Source organism: Myotis lucifugus, unplaced genomic scaffold (genome assembly GCF_000147115.1).
Source record: "Myotis lucifugus unplaced genomic scaffold, Myoluc2.0 scaffold_137, whole genome shotgun sequence".
Classification (NCBI taxonomy): Eukaryota; Metazoa; Chordata; class Mammalia; order Chiroptera; family Vespertilionidae; genus Myotis; species Myotis lucifugus.
Genome location: NW_005871185.1, coordinates 2,052,213 through 2,072,617, shown reverse-complemented (window position 1 = coordinate 2,072,617; position 20,405 = coordinate 2,052,213). Strand labels below are relative to the sequence as shown.

Sequence of the window (20,405 nt, the reverse complement as noted above, 5' to 3'; positions counted from 1 at the left end):
CCTGGATGAGTGGCTGATGGCTGTTTGCAGGCTGGCCACAGCCCCTTCAGGGTGGGGATCCCTGCTGAGTGCCTGGACAGCCTGGGTGAGGGGCTGGTGGCTTTTTGCAGGCTCACCACAGCCCCTTCAGTGTGGGGGTCCCCACTGAGGTGCCTGGCCATCCTGGGTGAGGGGCTGAGGGCCGTTTTCAGGCTGGCTAAGCCCCCCAGCAGGGACCCTCACCCCATGAGGGTGTGGCCCAGCCTGGGTGAGGGGCTGATGGATGTTTGCAGGCTGGCCACAACCCCCAGCCACCCAAGCTCCCAGTGGAGGCTGGCTGGAAGCAGGTATCTGGGATTTATTTGTCTTCTATAATTGAAACTTTGTTGCCATGAGCGGAGACCACAGCCAGCTCAGGGCAGGCGGGAAGCTTGGCTTCCTCCATTGCCAGGGCAACCAAGCCTCCTGCTTGCTCCAGCTTCATGGCTGCCAGCCGCCATCTTGGTTGGGTTAATTTGCATATAGTCACTCTGATTGGCTGATGGGCGTGGCTTAGGGCATAGCAAAGGTACAGTCAATTAGCATATTTGTCTCTTATTAGTGTAGATTTCACTTGGATAGACATCTAGGAGTGGGATTGCTAAATTGTATGGCAAGGCTATGCTTAACTTCTTAAGAAACTGCCACATTGTTTTGCCATGGGCAATGCATGAGACTTCCAGATGCCCTACATTCCTTGCTAACACTTGGTATTATCGGCTTTTGTTTTTGTTTTCACTGTGAGCCATTCTAATGGCATGTAATGTACTGCACTGTGGTTTTGATTTACCTCTCCTAATGACCATAGTGTTAAGCGTCTTTTCATGTATTTATTTGCCATCAGTATATTTCCTTTGATGAAGAGTCTTCAAATATTTTTTCCCATTTTCTTATTGGGTGTGTGTTTTCTTCTTAGTTTTGAAAGTTCTTTATATATTCTGAATAAAAATCTTTTTTTATCTGATGTATGTCTTGCTATTATTTTCTATTGGTCTGTAGCTTCACTTTAATTTGCTTTAAACTTCTCTTGTCTTAAAACCAAATCCCCCCTTCTCATTTTTCGAAGGCTTCAAAAGGGTTTAATAAATTTAGGTGTCTGATGAGAAAACTGCATGGCTGGTCTGTAATTACAAATAGGGCTTCCCCAGGGGCTCAGAGCTCTCACTGACCAACGCTTCTGTTAAGAACAATAGGCTGGTTCTTTCAGGCTCTGACATTTTAGGAAGTTGTGCACGTGTGCACCTCTGACTTTCTCCTCGGGCTCCTCCCCTCTGCAGAGAGATAGTCTTCTCCTTTTAGCTCACTCTGCACTGGTGGCCAGAACAACGCAGCCTATCTCTGTCAGGAGCTGCCCTGTCAGAGAGCAAGGCAGGCTGAGGGGAAGGCACCAGAGGACTGAGAGGATGGGCAACTCTCTGCTGAGGGAAAACAGGTGAGTGCAGACTCCCTACGAAAGACCAGAGGAGATGGGTCAGGGCAATGTAGTCAGAAATAGAGAAAGAGGTCTGTTTTTAGAAGAGGGAGGAAGGGAATTGAGTAAGAACTGAGAAGCGTGAAGTACCTACTATGTATCGGACACCAATTTCAATTCCTTATAGATTTGGCCTTCTCCTGAAAATCATGGTGAGCAACTGGCGAAAACAGCTGAAAGGAGAGGACTTTATCAAGGGAGGTCTCTGCAGTAGAACAACTTTCCAAGGCCTGGGAAGGGATGCTCTCCTGAGCTCTTAATGCACCACAAGAAGCTTAAGACACTACCACCTTTTTCTTTTTTTAATATATTTTTATTGACTTCAGAGAGGAAGAGAGAGGGTGAGAGAGATAGAAACATCAATGATGAGAGAGAATCATCCATCAGCTGCCTCCTGCACACCTCACACTGAAGGTTAAGCCCACAACCTGGGCATGTGCCCTGACTGGAGTTTGACCCATGACCTTCTGGTTCATAGGTCCACAATCAACTACTGAGCCACCCTGGTCAGGCAACACTGCCACCATTTTAATCACTATTTAAATTCAAAATAAATAGCAAGCTTCCTGCAGTTATGAGGTCATGTCTGCCACACTTCCTGCAACAGGTAAACAGGGGTCATTGACATTGGTAGAGAACTTACCTTAACTTTTCTGCACCTCAGTTTCCTCATTTCAAATGGCAATAGTAATACAATATCTACCTTGGAGGGTTCTAATGTGTGTGATGCTGGCATAGTTCCTGATACATAGGAGGGTTCAATAATTAGAAGGTAGTTTTCTTGACCATCATCTTCATTAAAATCAAAACAGGAATTAGCCAAAAGCAAATTCATCCTTTCCACTTACTGGTTGGGGGGTCTTCAGACAAGTTGCCAAACTTTTGGCCTCAGTTTCCTCATTAGTAAAAAAATAATCATAATATATTTATATATCATGGATTTATTCTGGGATTAAATAGAAAGCGTATGTGTTATATACATTATATACCTTTATTAGTAGTATACATAGTATGTATAGTATATCTAGTAAGCATGTATAGTATAATAACTAGTATTTATAATGTGTATATGTATATATGTATAAAGCATATAGTAAGTAGCTAACATATAGTAAGTAGTGTCTAATTATTAGTTTCTTTTTATCTATACCTCCAGCAAATGAAAAGATGGTTGTACAAAAACCCAATCCAAACAATAAAACAATTTATTGGTGGGTTTTTTTATTGTTGTTTTTGTTAACCCTCATCCGAGGCTATTTTCCATTGATTTCTAAAGAGAGTGGAAGGGATAGGGACCCCAACTTGGGCCAGGGATTGAGCCTGTGTGGGAAGAGCTCAGGAGATTTATCTCAGTGCAGTGGCAGATGCAATGGCGTGAGCACACTCCGCCTGTACAAGCTTCCTTGGCACACCAGGAAGTGGCAGTGCCCGCCTGAGCAAGCCTCCTAGAGCCACTACACAGTACCCTGATCTTTCCTACTATTGGCTTCCCTAAGGATAGTGTAAACTTCTGATTGGTCCAGAATGTTATATATGTTGCTGCATTTACACAATAAACTTAGATCTGCGTCACTGAACCTGGTCTCCGGAGTCGGGCATGCTTCATTAGGGCTCCGTCGTCCTCACCCCCGCGGGACTCCCTGCTTCAAGCCTGCAACCAAAATGCATGCCCTTGACCAGAATCAAACCCATGACCCTTCAGTCTGCAGGCCAGCACTCTATCCACTGAGCCAAATTGGCTAGTGTGGGGGGGGTTTTATTGTTTTGTTTTTGTTTTCTTAATTTACCTCCCCCCCCCTTTTATCCTATTCTCTCTGTCTTGGTGCTTTCTGTGAAAGAAGGCAATTTACATGAAACAAAACCAGTGTCCTCCCCCATTCCTGTGTATAATCCCTAAAACTGCATCAAGCAGATAAGCCTTTCTAAATACTGATAGTCTCAGGGTCATCATGAGAATTCCAGACATTTGGGAACAAATTATTTGGGCTTGGTTGTGCATAGAAAACATTGACAGGCTCTTGTTATGGTAATGGAGAGAAGGTCAGATCAAAGATCATGGTGTATGCTTTAGGGAGGCATAAGTGAAGGCAAAAAGGGGAAGCTGAGGTGGTCTGGGGTTACAACACAAATAGCAGAAATAAGGAAAGTTGGAAAAATTATGAAGTGAGGTGGGAAGCTTGGAAATACTTAACTCAGTCCTGGTATGTTGAGTTTTAGGTGGCAACAGAACACTCAAGAGATACCGTGGCATCTGAGAAATCAAAACCTCAAGCAGAGAACATCCAGGTCAGAGCAAACCCAGCAGAACCTCTCCTAGCCTTTTCCCATGAAGAGTGAAGTCGGTCAGATCCTGGACATCACTTACCCCACCATAGAGGACCTGCTTACACCCAACCACAGTTGTAGTGATAGTAAATGAGGAGACAAGACAAAAGACATCATTGTGAACCTTTGGACAAGAGATGTGCCATTTTGCTAGAAGCTTAGTGTAACTGGTAACAACTAGAAGACCCCTATTTTCTATTGTCTCTTTGCTTGTCTACCTCAAGTACCTTTGTGTTCAAGTTCCATCCCAGACATTTCATTTTTAAGCTCTAAGGTTCTATTTCTGAAATGGCCCTATCCCCCTCATCACTACAATTGTTGGAAGGTTTGTGGAGCAAAATGTGTGTGATTACCTGGATGCTGTTAAACCAAGACGTCCTCATCAGTCCTCTCTAACCACGTCCTCTGAATGCCAGGAATCACTAATGTATGGAAATAGTGTCCCTGAGCCCAAGAATCCCAAAGGGTGCCAAAGCCAATTGTTCTGAGGCCTGTAGAGTCATCTGCACTTTCCCCATGATTTCAAGACAAGGTTTAAAAAGAATATCAATTAAAAAGCAACCCCTAAGCCAAATCTTGGGTTAGGAGTTAGGGTCCCAGAGATTCCCCCCAATAGTATGCATTTCTTCACTGTAAGCTAAGGACATATGTTAATTCATGCACTCCAAATGATGGAACAAGACAGAGGGCCATGGACATTATAACAAGGGAGATATTGGGTAGACTGGGGAGCCAGGCAAGCTTTGTGCAAGAGATGGGAACCTGGGACTGCTGGCCCATAGCCTTGTGTCATAGACATGTGTCTGGCCTCCTTCACAGGGGTTATCTGAACCCACTCCAAACCAAAACATCTTAATTAAAATGCAGGAATATATTGCTGAAACATTGAGTGGGGGAAATAGCTGGTTTAAAAATAGCTTTAGCTTATATTTAATTTTACTTGACCGCCATGAGGTAAGCAGTGTAAGTATCCTCATGTTATATATCAGTGATGGCGAACCTATGACACGCATATCAGAGGTGACAGGCAAACTCATTTTTTTGGTTGATTTTTCTTTGTTAAATGGCATTTAAATATATAAAATAAATATCAAAAATATAAGTCTTTGTTTTACTATGGTTGCAAATATCAAAAAATTTCTATATGTGACACGGCACCAGAGTTAAATTAGAGTTTTTCAAAATGCTGACACGCCGAGCTCAAAAGGTTCGCCATCACTGTTATAGATTAAGAAACTGTGGTTCAAAAAGGCCAGAGATATTGAGCCAGTAACTCAAAATCAATAGTCTCCTTTCATCCCACTCCCGTGAATCTGATTTCTTAGCTTTGGTATGATTTGATGGTTTTCTTCTGGTGTGTCTTTAGCCACAGAAACAGGAGATATTCACAAATGTCTTACAGTACTCTGAATATAGCCTGAAGAGAAGGAAACACTGTAGCCATGACTCTCAGCCCCAAAGGCTCTGATGGTACATTGACCCTAGAACACTCAGCCACCCTAGTGCCCACAGCCAAGGTCACATGCAGCAGCCTCACCTCCACTTCCCTTTCTGGGGAACTTCCTGGGAAAGCTCACTGGGGAAGATATTGTTGGGTGGTGTTTTCCAAAAGTCTTTACATAGTGTTCCTGGAATACACAATGTTAATGTGGGCTTTGACTGTACCTCATCTTCAGAAAGATGCCCAGAGGACACTTTAGACTTCAGCCTAGATGTCTGCCTGCAGGGAGATCTGGCCTTTCTACCATAAAGAATATAACAAGGCAGATTTGATGATCTCCTGAGCCAGTTAGCGTTGCTCTGTTCTTAGCTCCTTATTCATTTATCAAATATTTATTGAAAATATATTTTCTGTGTGCCAGGTACTGTGGCATATGTTGGTGATATATACCATGATGTTAAGCATGGTCCCCACATTTATGAAGCTCACAGTCTAGTGTGGGATAAAGACAAGTGAGCAGGCAATCATAATATAGTGTGTCCCGAGGAAATTCAGAGTGCAGTGGAATCCTGTGTAAGTATTAACTAACCGGTACCTGGAAGCAATTTCTAAAATCTACGCACACTTATGCCTTGATTTTCTGGAGATAACTCTGTGTGTCCATCATCACCAGGGACCAAGTAACTCACTGGAAGTGAGAATGAAAGCCCTTTTCCTTTTCTGAGGACACAGAAGAAGGCTTCTTCCCTAATTAGGAGTGGATAGTGTCATCTTCATATTTCCAAAGGGCAGTTGATGTCCTGAAAGGACCAAGGCATCCTAGCATGATAGATGTGTCCAAGTCACCAAGAATGAATGCTCTCTTGGAGAAATGTCACAGGGAAGAGAGTGACCTTGACAAAGCTGAAGAAACCAACCTTGTGATCTGTGTCATCTCTCCGGTATTTTAGGTGCTGGGACCGCCACATGGCTGAAGGGTGTTTCTGCCTCCCATGGTGAGTGGAGTATTGTTTTCAGGAGTTATTTCCCTACGTGTGGTTTGAGTGTGGTATTTGCTGTAAGTTACCTGTGAACTCCCTGCTGTCTGTGGCCACAGCGGAAGCCTGTCACTAGCCCTGACGATCATCTGACTTAGTCAGGAAAGTGATGTTTCAAGTTTGCTTAAAAAACAGGAACAAGAGTCTCATGGGTGGTACGTGCTCCTCAAATGGGAAAGCCTCGGAAGCAAGGATGTAACTGGCTGCCAGTGCAGAGAAAGACCCCTTTCCCACACGGCAAATCCCAGAGTCTCTGAGTACAGCACACATTTCTGTCCCTTGCACAGAAAATTTATAACCAGAGTGATCATATAATTCATTATCCAAACTGGGAAACTTTTGAGAGTGACAGGGATGCTAAAAATAGTTGGTAACAACATTTAACTAGACTGTCATAGCAAACCAGGACATATGGTCATTCTCCTTAGAGCAGATGCCATCCTTGATTCCTGAGATGATAGGGCTTCTATTATATTTATATTGTGTGTTTTCCAAGGGGTCATCTATACGGTGTGGTTACCTCTGTGCTCAGATTGGACATATCTGTTTTGTTCAGTTGTTTGTTTAGAGATCATGGATTGGGATTAAGGCTGGGATTTGAAATATCAATGGCTTCTTAACTCATATGATATGAAAAAAATTAATATTTTGTCAAAAAATCTCCAAAAATACTACTATAACATCACCATAATTCTTCACCTCTAAATCCATTTCATATCAGCCTTAGAAAAGGGATGAGGAGAGAAAAATACAAAAAAAATTAGATTCTACTTGGTCTCCTTTCTTTTTCCTTTTTTTTTTCTATCCTCTTATTTCTCTATGCTGAAGAAGGTAATAAAAAAAAAGGCCTATAACTTTAACAAATGAAAAAGTTAAAAATAAACTTTTATAGAAGGTATAATTTCCTTTGAGAGTTTCTGAATTTTGAAACAAGCAATTTACTTTCCTTCTCTTTTGCAGGAAAAAGATGCACATTTTTAAAGCCAGGCAAGATTTCCCAAAGGAAGGTAAGTTATTGCTTTCACATCATTTTCACTTTTGATAGACTTACACTTTCAAACTGCCCCTTCTCTGTGTTCCCAGAGCTCCGTGGGCATATTTCTGTATAAAACTTACACATTTTTGCTGCAATTTGTCCACCTGTATGGCTCTGTTTCCCCACTAGACTGTGAGCTCACTGAAGCAGGGACTGGCTTATTAATCTCCATATGCTTCAGTTAGTCCCTATGTTTGAAGGAGTTAACTGGGAACAGTAAATGCAAAAGGTGGAGGTCTGAGGCACTCAGGAGCAGCAAGGAGGCCAGCTTGGGCACAGAGAACACAGAGGAGGGGCAGGGCCTGGTGCTCACATTTAGGAATGGGGCTTCTGTCTTGAGAACTGCAGGGCTTTGAACAGGGGGCATTTAAGACATCACCCAGGTTGCTGTGCGGAGCACAAATTGTGGTCAGGAATGGTAAAAGCAGGTGCTGGAAGACCACCTAGGAGTTTATGCAATGGTCTCTGGCGACAGAACAGGGCTGAAGTTAAGGAGACAAAAGGATTTGAGAAGGAGAGAGTGGTGAATGGTTATCACAAGTAAGAAAGAAAATAAGAAAGTATAGGCCTGGGGACAGGCCACTGCATTTCTAAAGAAGAAACACAAAGTTTGCCTTTGCCTTCTGGGCTTAAAGAGGAGAGCCTAGCTTATTCATTATGAATCTTAGAAACGAACCCTGTAAGGTGTGTGAGTGAATAATACAGCCCTCCCACCCCTGGCCCTTTTACCCAGGGGAATTGTGGTTCTTAGGAAACCCTAATCTGCATCAGAGCAAAACATGGTAGAAACAGGGCCAGTTCTGCTGAAACTCACACACCCTTTTCCTGTGGGATAACCAGGGGAGCCCAGCAGGGCCATGGGACTTCATGGAGCGATGAGCCTCCTGAGTGTCGGTAGGGAGGAAGAATAAATCCAAACACGTACGATCAGGTGGCTAACATGGGCACACCCACCTCCCTGGCAGGGTGGTATCATGAGGTTTCTATATGAAAGCTCGGATTTGCTTATTGTGCTGGTGTGTTTGAAAGGGGTAGCAAGTGTGTCCATTTGCCTCTTGGCTGAATGGCCAGGGCCAACTGCTTTTGCAAAATTGGCCTGCTTCTGTTTTTATCTGCAGCAGGTTCCAGAATGGGAATGTTCAGTTTAAGAGTTTTCTCCTCTGCAAAGCTTTCCTTGAGCACCGGCCTCCACGCTACCACCCTCCCCCATCACCTACAGTAAAAACTACAGCCCTCCCCTGTGTTGTGGATCTCTCATAGGCCCTTGCCTGTTCTAGCCTGTGAGCCCCTTAAGTACAGGGACAGTGTCTGGTTATTTGTCTCCTCAAGGCCTGGTGCAGAGCAGGCATGCAATGAATTTTGTGTAAAAAAGAAGAGATGAGAGGGCAGGTGGTAGGGAAGTGTGATTTCTTAACTGAAAACCCACCAAATAAGTCTCCCTCCACTCATCTCAGCCTGAGCACAGCTCTGGACGTGTCTTGTTTCGATGGCCTTGCCATTCCCCAGGGATGAGCTGTAGCCCTGATAAGGGCTGTCCCAGCTGTTCCTTGGCTCTCTGGTTGCTTGTATCCCAGTCCCCCTCCCCCCCCTCAAACCTCCCCATGACCTGAAATTCATTGAGTGTATTTTCTTTCTCAGGTGGAGGAACATCCACTGCTACCCAGCAGGTAATATGAGCATCTCTAAGCCTTTTCTGAGTTGATGGTAAAAATGTAGACACTCCAAATGACAGGAGAAGTTGGTCTGCAAGACCCCTTCTGACCTAGACATGAACGAAAGCCATTAGGTGTTCATGCTTCTAAGCCCAGAGATGTATGCAGGCCTGATGGCAGAAGCAGCAGCACCTCTGTTGTACTATTTATTGAAATAAGCTAACATTTACTGAGGACTTAGTTCATGCCAGGCAGTGTGCTGAGCCCTTTGCGTGCATCATCTCACATAACTGTCACCACAACCCTGGAAGATTGGTACGCCCCCTCCCCTTTTTACAGATGAGAAAACTGAGAGATTAAGTGAAATTCCCCAAAGCCAGACAGCTTTCGAGATGGCAGGGGCCTGATTCAGAACCAAGCCTCACCCCCAAATCCCTGCTCTTTCCTGTGTACTTTGCTTTTAATCTCCTGAGGCTTCATTGAATGAGACCTTCTCTTCCATCATCTCCCTTTATAGTATCTGGCCTGGGTGGTTAAATATCATAACCCAGTCATATTTAGGTGTCATGAGAGTGTTCTCTTTTGTAAGAAGGGGCTGTTCTCAGGGTCCTGAGACTGGGAATTACATGGAATGGCCAAGAGTCCCGCCGGAACAGGGGCAGAGAGCATGGACCAGGGAAGGCTGAATACTCCAGGCACTATGAGCATTCTGGCTGCCTGGGCTAGGTGTGAGGGGAGGGGCAGCTACTCAGGAAAAAAGTTCCAAGAGATGGAGGGGACGTGGTTTGTGGAAGCCAGGCTTTGCCCAGGGTCGAGCATATGTTGAGACTGAAGCGTAAAGAGAATGACAAGAGGCCAAGTCTTGATGATGGCTCTCTGACCAGCAGGACAACGCTGACCAGAACTCTGCAGAGGAGCTGTGCTACACCCTCATCGATCACAGGGTCCTTGGCAGGAGGCCATCAGGGAACTCTGCCGAGGAGTACTATGAGAACGTTCCCCGCCAGGTCCGGAGGCCCAGAGAGTCGCTGAGAGGAACCGAGACTGAGTACTCACTTCTCCATGTGCCTCCCACCCCTAGGCATCCACCTGCCCCGGAAGGTGAATACGAGCTTCTCAGTGTCCAGTAGAATCTCCTCTCATGCCCTGCAAAAGCCACATCCACATACACGCCCCTCTGAGGCTGGGTTTCCCCTCCATAATGAAGCAGTGCACCCACGTGTGTTCCACACCAGCACATAACAGCTGGGGGGTGGGAGCTCTGCTGAACTCTCCCACCCTCACCGACACGTGCACACAACAGCCCTTTCTACAGGGATTTCTGCAGAGCATGGTGTGTAAACCACGGGGCTTCTTAGATCCTACTCAATATTCAACATCCCAAAACCGACCAATGATCCTGAAACCGCTCTTTGAGAAAAGAAGGACCATATTTGGCTCCAAATGTCTTTGGAAATGGCTGCTGTGCTCAGAGGCAGGTGGGGCTCCCTGGTCACAATGGTTTTTGCTCCTCTGTCCAGGTTCTTATAAAATGCCCACAAGGTTGTCCTTTGAAGTCACAAGGAATTCATTCATTCCACACGTGTCTGTGGGCCCACCTCCTCACTCCTAGCCTTCCAGGTGGGCGCCTGTATGTTCTGCTCACTCCATGGCTCTAAGTGGGTCCTTTGCATAGTGTCCTTTCACTTTCTGGCTCTGGTGGCTTAGTTGGATACATGGGTTGAATCAGTATGTCTCAGGCCAAAATTTCATGTAATTTTTATATGATTTGAGTCCATATATTTTTTTAACTTGGCATTTAAATCTTAGTAAAAGAAATCATAGCATCAAACAATGATAGAATAGAAAGATCTTTGGAGATCCTACTCCCACTATCTTTTTTTGGCTCATTAGCCCAAAGTAATGTTGCAAGTTAGAGGCATAACCTTATCTGGAGTCTGATTTCCTGGCTTCCAATTTAGTGTTCTTCCAATGTACTTCCAATATACTCTACTCTATGGTATGTATGAGTATTAAGTAATATATCCTGTATAAAATATGCATAAAATGTCTATGTGGGGAAAATAACATATACACACATCCCTTCTCAAATGAGTACTTCTTCATATGCTCTGATTATTTATTTTCCCTCATCTTTTCTTCAGGGTTCCTAGAATTATGTATGCCCCTAAAAGAGAGGTCATCAACCTGTGGCTCATGGGCCAAATCTAGCCAACTGCCTTTTTTTTGTAAATAAAATCTTATTGGAATAATACAACCATAGTCATTTGTTTATGTAATGTCTGAGGTACCACAGGAGATTAGTTTGTAGACCCTTGCCCTAAACAATCAGAATTGAGATGAACTAAACAGAAATGTGTTTAGATATTGATGTAACTCATAAGAGCAGGTATCAATACAATGGTATGGAAATATTAAACCACAAATTAGATGAGTGAGCCCAACAACAATTAACAAATTAGACTATTTCTATATTCGCACCTGTGTTTTCAACTTCCTGTTTTAACCCATGCATTGTCTTAATTTTAGGGATTTTAAAATAGTAAGAGATTTGTGAAGCCAATCACATCCTAGTATCTTATCCTCCGTTAACTTCTTGTTTTTAGCAGAATTCTTTCACATGGAACCATAACTTTGACACTCGGCCAAGATTGACTCAAGTTCGAAAGGAGGCATGGGTGGTGGCAGGCAATACTGTACAAGACATTAGCATGGTGTAGGGGACAGTGTGTGGAGTCCAGAGTCAAATAATAGATTATTTAAATCCTGGTTCTATCTCTTCCTCTCTCCATGACCTTGAGCATGGAACTTGGAGGAGTAACTTTTCACCCAGAAACAGGAAGATTACATCTAATGTATGTAAACCATTTAACACAGATCCTGAATACGTGGAGCAAAGGGAAACAAAAAACTTCATGATGTACAGAGAAACCACTGGTTGATGTACCTGGCAATCCAGGGTACCCATCAGTCCTCTAGCAAGGCAGAAACCCAGAATTCTGCGTTTTATGCCGGAAATTTTCACTTGGATATTGAACTGTTGTGGAAGCTGATGGGTTCAAATTTTCTCAACTTAACATGATAAGTTATATTTGTTTGAGTCTTATCATGTGAAAGTATTACCTGTCTGAAACAGTATATGCCTTTTATCAGGGACATATTAATTGTAAGTGCTTAACCAAAGAAAGTTGTTCTTATAATGAAATTTGAGGGATTATGAGAGAAAATCATTTTTGAGTAGAAGAGTCCTTTGAAATACCTACAATGTCTCTATATATTGCTGATCCTTTTTATGGATTTCAGGATTTCTGATGAAAGCTGTATATCCTCATCACAGAACATGCACACACACACAATATTTGTATGCAGTTGTAAAGGGTTGAGGATGCAACCCCTTAGTTAAAAAATTCCTGTTCTTGATTAAAAAAAATGAGGCTGAGGATTTAAATTTTATCCTCAAGTCACAAATATATCAGAAAATTCCCCTCCCCCATGTTGGTCTCAACTGTACACAGCCAAAGTTCACGGAGGCACATTTAATGCAGCTACTGTGGGCTCTGTGGTTTCTGTTTTACGTTCATACTAGTGCCTATAAATAATCCCTGAGTCAGTGAACGAATTCTTATTTAGAACATAAGAGAGGTACAAGAAAAGGGCAAAGATAGGTGAGGAAAATCGACCGTTGACAACAAATAAATTCAAATGTGGACATTATTAGGACAACCTTGGGTAACGAAGGCTACAGCTATTCTCAGGGGTGGAAGGGCATAGGCAGAATGAAAAAGGTGTGCCCCAGGACTCCACAGAAGTCTTCAGAGAATAGGAGATTCTGTTTAAATTTCTGTGACTCTGTTCTCTTCCAAGTCAGCGTCTTGCGTTCAAAAAGCAACTTGAAAGCCACTGGATCTGAGCATGCCCCAGCTCAGTCCCTCCCCCTTTCCCAAAAGGAGGTCTTTTGCAAAGCACTTGGGGAAGGATTGAGCATCATCATAGTCCCAGAGTCTTCTACAGCCTGATGATCACACTTCTCAATTCATCCCTGTCCTCTCTCTACTCATGCTCCTTGATGGTGTGTGGTTGCCTAGTGGGCTGAGCTGTGCTCCCCCAAACTGGGGAGCTCTGGGCTTGTCCTCCCACCTGTCCAGGCCTCAGTTTCTTAACCATAAAAAAAGGGGACTTCCTTCTAACACTAAAAGGATACTTTTCTAATCATAAAGAAAAATATTAAAGGATGTGTCTGCATGCAGCTGCCAGCAATGCAGTAATAGTGTGAATTACCTTAATTTACAGTAATGGGAGCAGAGGAGGAAGATTTAGAGAGATAACTCCCATTTTTCTCAGCACTGGTCAGATTTTGAATGGGGCAAGGAGAGACTGTGCACCTGACCCTAGTAAGACACACACTTAAGTAAAGAAAGGCAAACCTCTTTATTCAAATCCCACCACTGCTTCAGGGTCAGTTTATGTCCTACTTCCCAGGCAAATATTTTTCCAATTGTACTATACTGGATACTCTTTCCTCGGACCACCCACAGCTCTATATTTTATCTTTATTTAATTTTAACACCTGACTCCCCCCGCCCCCCCCTGTTGTTTCTTGTTTCACCTATGCAGAGCCTGAATCCCTGTAATACCAGAAGTTTCCTTCCTTATTATTGTCTTCTTCTACACTGGTGTCTTCTATAGTCTTCTGCAAAACTCATTATTAAAACATCTATAGGACTAAGTTACATTGTGAGGCAAAAAAGAATTGAACACGTGGCTAGAATTTTTGTTGGAATAGTGGGGTGACAGGTTCCTCTGATCTGGCTGTATCCTTTCGGTCCATATCTAAAAGACTTGCACAAAAGACCAGTCTCAAATTGTTCAATTATTTCACAGGTATTTGTTAAAACCTTATTATGCACCAGGCGTTATGCTCATCATTAAAATGTGTGATGACCAATATCCACCTCTGATAGCAGAGGAGTGTATATGTAAGTGCCGTTTTTTCCAAACCCTCCAAATGCTTTCATCACCAAGTTCAGGTCTTTCCACACCACGTGGGCTAAAGAGTGCACTCTATGGAAAATTCTATGACTCGTAAGTGGTCAAAACCCAGGGCAAGGTATTTGCGTCTTGGTGCTTTCCAAAGAAGGGAAGATGAAAACCAACCCTGTCTTGATCCCAGATATGAACCAACCTTTCCTTCCAGTCCCAGGCCCTTCAGACACCTGGCCCTGCCAGAGAGGGCTCTGGGAGGAAGTGGAAGGGATCAAAGCACCCACCCTTCACTCACTGAAACAGAGAGGAGGACTCAGCCCACCCCAGTTCAATCTCACTCCCTCAGAAGGGGAAGCTGCCCTCAGGGAAATGAAAAGATCACTTCCAACACCATTTACTGCAAGAAAACACCAACCCAAATCATGGCCCTGGAGAGTCGCCACCAATGAAGCAAAGGGAAATGGGACAGCGCAGAGGGCAAAAATAATTTATTGTAAATATTTTTAAATCCTTTTCCATGAAAAGTCTTCATTATTCTCTAAAAAGTACAAATACATTAAAGCTTACACTTGACATATAAAAAATAAAGAGGAAGAAGCATAATTCACCTGTTTTGCTAGTTTGAGGAACTATCCTCAAAATGAGACAGCATTACAATGAATGCAACTTCTAGTTCAATAAGAAGGAAAGTTTTCACATTATCCAGAGTCCTGGGTCCTAAAGAGCTTAAGGCAAATCTACCTGAGACAAGACTCAGACACACCCCCATACACAGCTGCCCCCATACTAACTTCCACCTAAGGTCAACCTAACTGAGATATTAGGCTAAAGAGCTCTCATTATAGGACCACAAACTCTTTCTCCTGGAAAATTCCCAGCAATTTCCCTGGGAAAACAAATAATTCTGATCCCTCATGACAGGCAAATGACCTAGCCAGTTACCAATATTCTCCCACCCTGTAAGTGAACTGTCATTAAGCTTATAACTGTTTCAGAGAGTGGTTCTTCCTGTTTCAAAACTATCTTTCATCAGATCTATGATCAATGCCTGAAGACACTGAGTCCTACTGGAAGGCCATAACACTGGACCATGAAAAGCACTTGTGTAATAGTTCTAGCAGATGGTTAGGGTTCTTAACGATTCCTTGATGGAAGGTTGTGAAAATATACATGGAAAAACTATCCAAAATGAGAGCAAAGTGTTCAAAACTCACAGGGAATTATGCCTTTAAGAGAGGTGTTCAGGAATCATAGGAACAATGAGGAGATGCAAAATAATTTTTAAATGTACATTTCCTTTCTGTAGCTATTGATAACACAGTGACATTGGATGATGTGCCTACAGCTGGTTTGCTAAGAAATGCAGCTACAGGTCATGAAGGTAGACACATAACCATGCTTCTCTGGGCTTAAATGCCCTCCCTATCCTCACAGGCTTGCTTAGAGGTAGATTAAATATAATGTTGAGCGGGAGGGGGATTTCAGTGAGCCACTGGCTCAATTCTCCCTCACCTGCTGTCGCCTCTCCAACAGCACAGGCTGGGGGGATCCTGCCCGAAAGTCTACCCCCAGCACTAAAGAGAAAGTGTCCACATGGCGGTGGGGACAGGTAGCGCTTCAAGAATAGCAGTGACTTCACATTGGAAGGTTCACCCTGCTACTCGGTCACCCCTGTCCCATCTGGCTTCCTGCCTCTACCACCAGTGGGACCAGGGCAGCTCTTGCTGTTTTGCTGGATGTCCTACTGTGCACAATCAGGAGAAAAAGGACCGTGCCTAGCCCTCTCGTCATTTCAAATCCTTCCAGTTAATTCACAGTATCTTTCCTGTAAAAAAGAATGAGTTATCTTCATCCCACAGCTCAGGGAACACTGCTCCAAACACAGACCGGCCTCTACCACTTCACTCTGAAAAGAAAACACAAACAAAAGACGCTTAAGAATTATGATTAATTTAAATACCCATAGTTTCATTTGACTTTATTTGGTTTGAATATATACTCGTATAAAATTGGAATATTGTAAATTCCTAACAGAACATTTCCTCTTCAGTCAACACACACACAAACACAAGCTCTGAATCCTTTCCAAAAGGCAAATATCACATTGTCCGCTCATTGGTTTGGGTATAATTCATGAAAAATAACATTTGATGAGGCCTTTTGGATACTGAGGACATTTTAACCATCAGTCCTTTTTCATGATCTCATTATAAAAATACCTCTAAATGTTCAGGTTTTTTTTAAAGGTGCACAATATGTCATGAGAAATCCAGATGAGGGAAATGGTGTGAGCCGGCCTGGCTAAGGGGGTGGTGCCCACGCAAGGCCCTGGGACACTACATAGAGAGCCCTTCATGCTCTGCCACAGGGTTCTCACAGTTGATGTTGCGGGCTGGGTAGTTCTAGAGAGCACTGTAAGAAGGAGAATCCCTGACCTCACCACTAGATATTAGTATCCAACATACAATGTCAATAGTGACAACTAAAAATGTCTCCAGACAGCCCAGGCTGGTGTGGCTCAGTAGGTTGGGAGTTATCCCTGCACCCAATGGTTGCTGATTGGATTCTCAGTCAGGGCACATGCCCAGATTGTGGGTTTGCTCCCCAGTAGGAAGTATGCAGGAGGCAGTCAATACTTAATGTTGTGCTCTCACATCGATGTTTCTCTCGCCCTCTCCCTTTGTTTCTCTCTAAAAATCAATAAACTATTCTTTAAAAAAATAAAATAAAAATGTCTCCAACCATTGCCAAATATCCCTGGAGGGAGAGGGGGGTGCAGAATTGCCCTCAGTGAGGATTCGTGTTCTTTGGCTAAACTCTTCCAGTTTTCTGGAGAATCTATGAACAGCCAAAATGGTTTCCCTTGATGCCCCAGGGATAGAATTCATTCTGGCTTCTCTGCTAGGAACCAGCTCATCAGTTTACACCCCAAAACCTGTAAACACAATTCACTGTCCTCACTGCCTGGAGCCCGGTCCTCTCCGTTCTCACAGAAACCCGGGTTTGCCTCTATTGCCCTCAGTCTGCCAGCTGACTTCTTCACTTGTGCAAAATAACTAACCCAGATCCAAAATAGATCCTGAAGTCCCAACGAAGCCACTGTTTTACATTTGCAAAACAGACTTCTACTCCTCAGACTGGGTCCCCACCCATACAGAATGTGAACAAGCTCAAAGACAGGGGAGGGAAGGGTTGATCCATTAAAAAAAAACAAATGCCTTTACCCTTGAGGGTATTATGCTTAAGTGAAATAAGTCAGACAAATACTTTATGGCCTCACTTGTATGTGGAATCTAAATTTTTTTTAAAAAAAAAAAGAAAGAAAAAGAAACTCATAGCAAAAGAAAGCAGATTGTTGGTTTGGTGGGAGATAATTTGGGTGAAAGTGGTTAAAAAGGACAAACTTCCTGTTATAAGTACCTGAGTGTATGTACAGCATGATGACGTAGTTCACACTGCTGTATGGTACATTTGAAAGTTCTAAGAGGGTAGATCCTAAAAAGTTCTCACCACAAGGAAAAAAATTTCTCATTGTTAAAAAGAAAGCAACAGACTCAAAATGAAATCACTTTTGCAAAGCCCCACCAAGACTTACTGCCTCAGAAAAAGGCTGAAAACACATCAGCCTGGAATTTCCTGGTCAGTAAGAGTGAGGTCACCTACCTGATAAAACCCCCTGTCTTCCCAGCAAGGGAAGGTCACCTTGCCCGAAGTCCTTTCTTTTCATTTCCTTGCCCCGCCCTTATTCTGCTTATAAAAACCTCCTATTTTTTTACAATTGCTCTGAGCACCTCTCTGTTTACTAGATGGGCTGCTTCCAGATCCATGAATCATCCGATAAAGCCATTCGGATCTCTAAGTTTACTCAGTTGCATTCTTGTTCCTTAACAGTAACCGTATGAGATGACAGGTATAAGCTGAACTTATTGTGGTAATCATTAGGAAATATGTGTCAAGTCAATTCTATCTCAAGTCCATTATAATAAAATTATATATCTCAATATTTTTTAAAATCCTCTTTGATTATTATAGTAAGGAAAGTTTTTATTTTTATAAGGCATTACAATATGCCTGCAGCTAGGTCAAATAGTCACTGTATTTCCAAATCAGAAAATGAGAAATACGCACAAAATACCCCAGGAACCCAAATTACAGCCTAACTTAAAGTTCTGACTCTAAAGTACACACACATATGAACCCCAAAGGAACCACAGGCTGGCCTCAGAGAGTCCTCGGAATCCCTGAAATTGTAAAATTTTGTGTAGGGGGAGGAGTTGTGTGCCTTTTATTCTGGAGAGAAGGTACTTGGTTGTCCTCATCCTCTAAGGCAGCGGTTCTCAACCTGTGGGTCGCGACCCCTTTGGCAGTCGAATGACCCTTGCAGATGGGTCGCCTAAGACCATCCTGCATAGCAGATATTTACATTACGATTCATAACAGTAGCAAAATTACAGTTATGAAGTAGCAACGAAAATAATTTTATGGTTGGGGGGTCACAACATGAGGAACTGTTTTAAAGGGCCAGAAGGTTGAGAACCACTGCTCTAAGGAGTATACGAACCCCACAATATTAAGAATCTCTGCTCTTTGAAGAATTAGAACATTATCTTTATGAAAAACTAGCTGCCCAGCTCATCACAGGCATGGTGGTAACCCACCAAGCCCCCAGAGCATGTGAGCATGGGGAACTGGCCTAAGCACCCACAGGGTTCACTGGGTCCCTCCCAGGGGCCTAGCCTACCCCTGCCACAGCCATCTCTTCTCTTTCATTGGAGTTTACCTCTCACTTGCCCTACCTGCCTTCTCTTGTCTTTTTCCTTCCTCACTTCCCAAATGGTCACTGTCTACCCACCCATTTGAGAGGGGTCTGATAGCCATAGTCCTGAAAATATTTAATGGCTGAAATGCTGCTCAGGCATGCTATGGGAAATGGATGTGGGGTCACAGGTTTCCCCAGAAGAAATGATTGAGAGAAAAAGTACAATCTCCTGGGGAGCAGCAACTGGCTGGCTCACGTGGCATCCCTGGGGCCAGAGGCAGAGCCCGACTGGGAAATGTCTCTGAGGCTTTTCGGCTGAGCTGTCCTCTGGCCTCTAAAGCAACACCCCCTTTATCATACTCCCAACCACACAATCCTCTGAAGCCTTTCTCACAGTCCTCCCCTGTCCCTCGCCTACATTTGGAAAGAGCTGGTAACCACAACAAGTGCAGAGAGGGCTCGGAAAATCAAGGCCAGTCACCACAGCAGGCGGCCACCGCATCTCATGCAGGGTAGATTTCCCCCTCTCACTTCTACACAGGAGGGGCCCCTCAGGTTTCTTTCTTTCTAAAATTCTTGTGGAGGGTGCATAACCCCTCCACTCCACACATGTATGCTGTCTGCCTGGCCCACAGACACACTTTATTTATCTAGATGCTCTGTGAGGAAACTATTCCTTTATGAGACTTTCCCAGTGAACTGAAATTTGGCCTTCTGAATGTCACTGTTTCTGTTTAGTGTGTGTGGGGGGGGGGGGGGTGGGGGGGGTATAAAAAGCTTTAAGAACTGCTTGCTAAAACTTTCTGCGTTCTTAGGCCGAGATTAATCTACTTCACCTTCAGCCATCATGACCAGCGCCTGCTCTCATGCTGAAGTCCCACGAGTGCTTTATAGCCTCTCTGTTCCACTCTCCTGACGCTGGGCTGCTGGCACCGTGCCTGGTGCTACACGTCTCCTTCTATTTGCCTTTTCCGTTCATTCCACTGGTATTTACGGCTAATGTGCAGTGAGTGTTTCTGACGGGTGGTCCACGAGAAAATGAGACACCCAAGATGGTTGGCCTGTGGGGCTAAGGAGAGCTAGTGCATCTCTAAGGGAGGACTCGGAAGGAAGTGAGGAGAGATGGAGAGAAAGGCCAGAGCTTCAGTAGACACATGGAAGGACATGTCAACGCTGTGGCCATTCCACCTCCCCGCCTTCCTTCTGCCAAGTCTTGTCAGGAAAGTTCTCCTGATAAGCAGGGTATATTCTATGCTTATTAAACAACATATCACTTTCCCTGTTTTGTTCTTAGTTTTAAAAGTAGATGAGTAGATTTATTATACTTTTCTAAGGAAATAGGTCTATTTGCCTTTTTATACCTCTCTATTAATTTCTTAATGAACTCAGTGGCCTTCAACAGAAGAAGAGATAAGTTGCCAAGTGAGATAATACTCCAATGATTTAGATATATTGTTTATTGCAAAGTCTTTAACACTTACTTCTCTTATGAAACCATGGTGTTTCCATGAAGAGTATAGTCACACTTCAAAGATATTGTGCTTTGGGTTCAGACCACCACAATAAAGAGAGAATCACAATAAAGCAAATAAAAATCTTTTTGCAAGTGAAGGGTCTTGCCTTCGATTTGTAAAGAAAAAAAAATGCAACATCCATGAAGCACAATGAAATGAGATATGCCTG

General features: G+C 43.5%; 2 protein-coding genes across 4 annotated transcripts in view; one reads left to right on the top strand and one right to left on the bottom strand.

Annotated features, from left to right (window-relative positions):
- Positions 1 to 1,421: 1,421 nt before the first annotated feature.
- GCSAM (germinal center associated signaling and motility) lies at positions 1,422 to 10,110 on the top strand. Of its 3 annotated transcripts, none has more exons than XM_023758711.1 (6): positions 1,422 to 1,450; positions 3,707 to 3,775; positions 6,206 to 6,250; positions 7,253 to 7,309; positions 9,164 to 9,179; positions 9,865 to 10,110. In XM_023758711.1, the coding sequence occupies exons 1-6, from the start codon at positions 1,422 to 1,424 to the stop codon at positions 10,108 to 10,110; spliced, it is 462 nt and encodes a 153-aa protein (XP_023614479.1). The 3 variants fall into 3 exon arrangements, with proteins under 3 accessions (XP_023614479.1, XP_014316142.1, XP_023614480.1); XM_014460656.2 differs by having other exon boundaries at positions 3,701 to 3,775; XM_023758712.1 differs by lacking the exon at positions 6,206 to 6,250.
- Positions 10,111 to 14,433: 4,323 nt separating this feature from the next.
- The window catches only part of CUNH3orf52 (chromosome unknown C3orf52 homolog), a 29,181-nt gene continuing 23,209 nt past the window's right edge, over positions 14,434 to 20,405 (bottom strand). Inside the window, exon 6 of the mRNA XM_006094447.3 lies at positions 14,434 to 15,869. Coding sequence (XP_006094509.1) covers positions 15,865 to 15,869 — 5 coding nt within the window. The 3' untranslated portion in view covers positions 14,434 to 15,864. The remainder of the gene's footprint in view (positions 15,870 to 20,405) is intronic.

Bases quoted from the DNA above. Each gene is read 5' to 3' on its own strand.
- GCSAM (XM_014460656.2), top strand. From the start codon at position 1,422: ATGGGCAACTCTCTGCTGAGGGAAAACAG. The intron at 1,451-3,700 runs GTGAGTGCAGAC...TGGTATGTTGAG, and splicing joins TCTCTGCTGAGGGAAAACAG to TTTTAGGTGGCAACAGAACA. The intron at 6,251-7,252 runs GTGAGTGGAGTA...TCTCTTTTGCAG, and splicing joins GGGTGTTTCTGCCTCCCATG to GAAAAAGATGCACATTTTTA.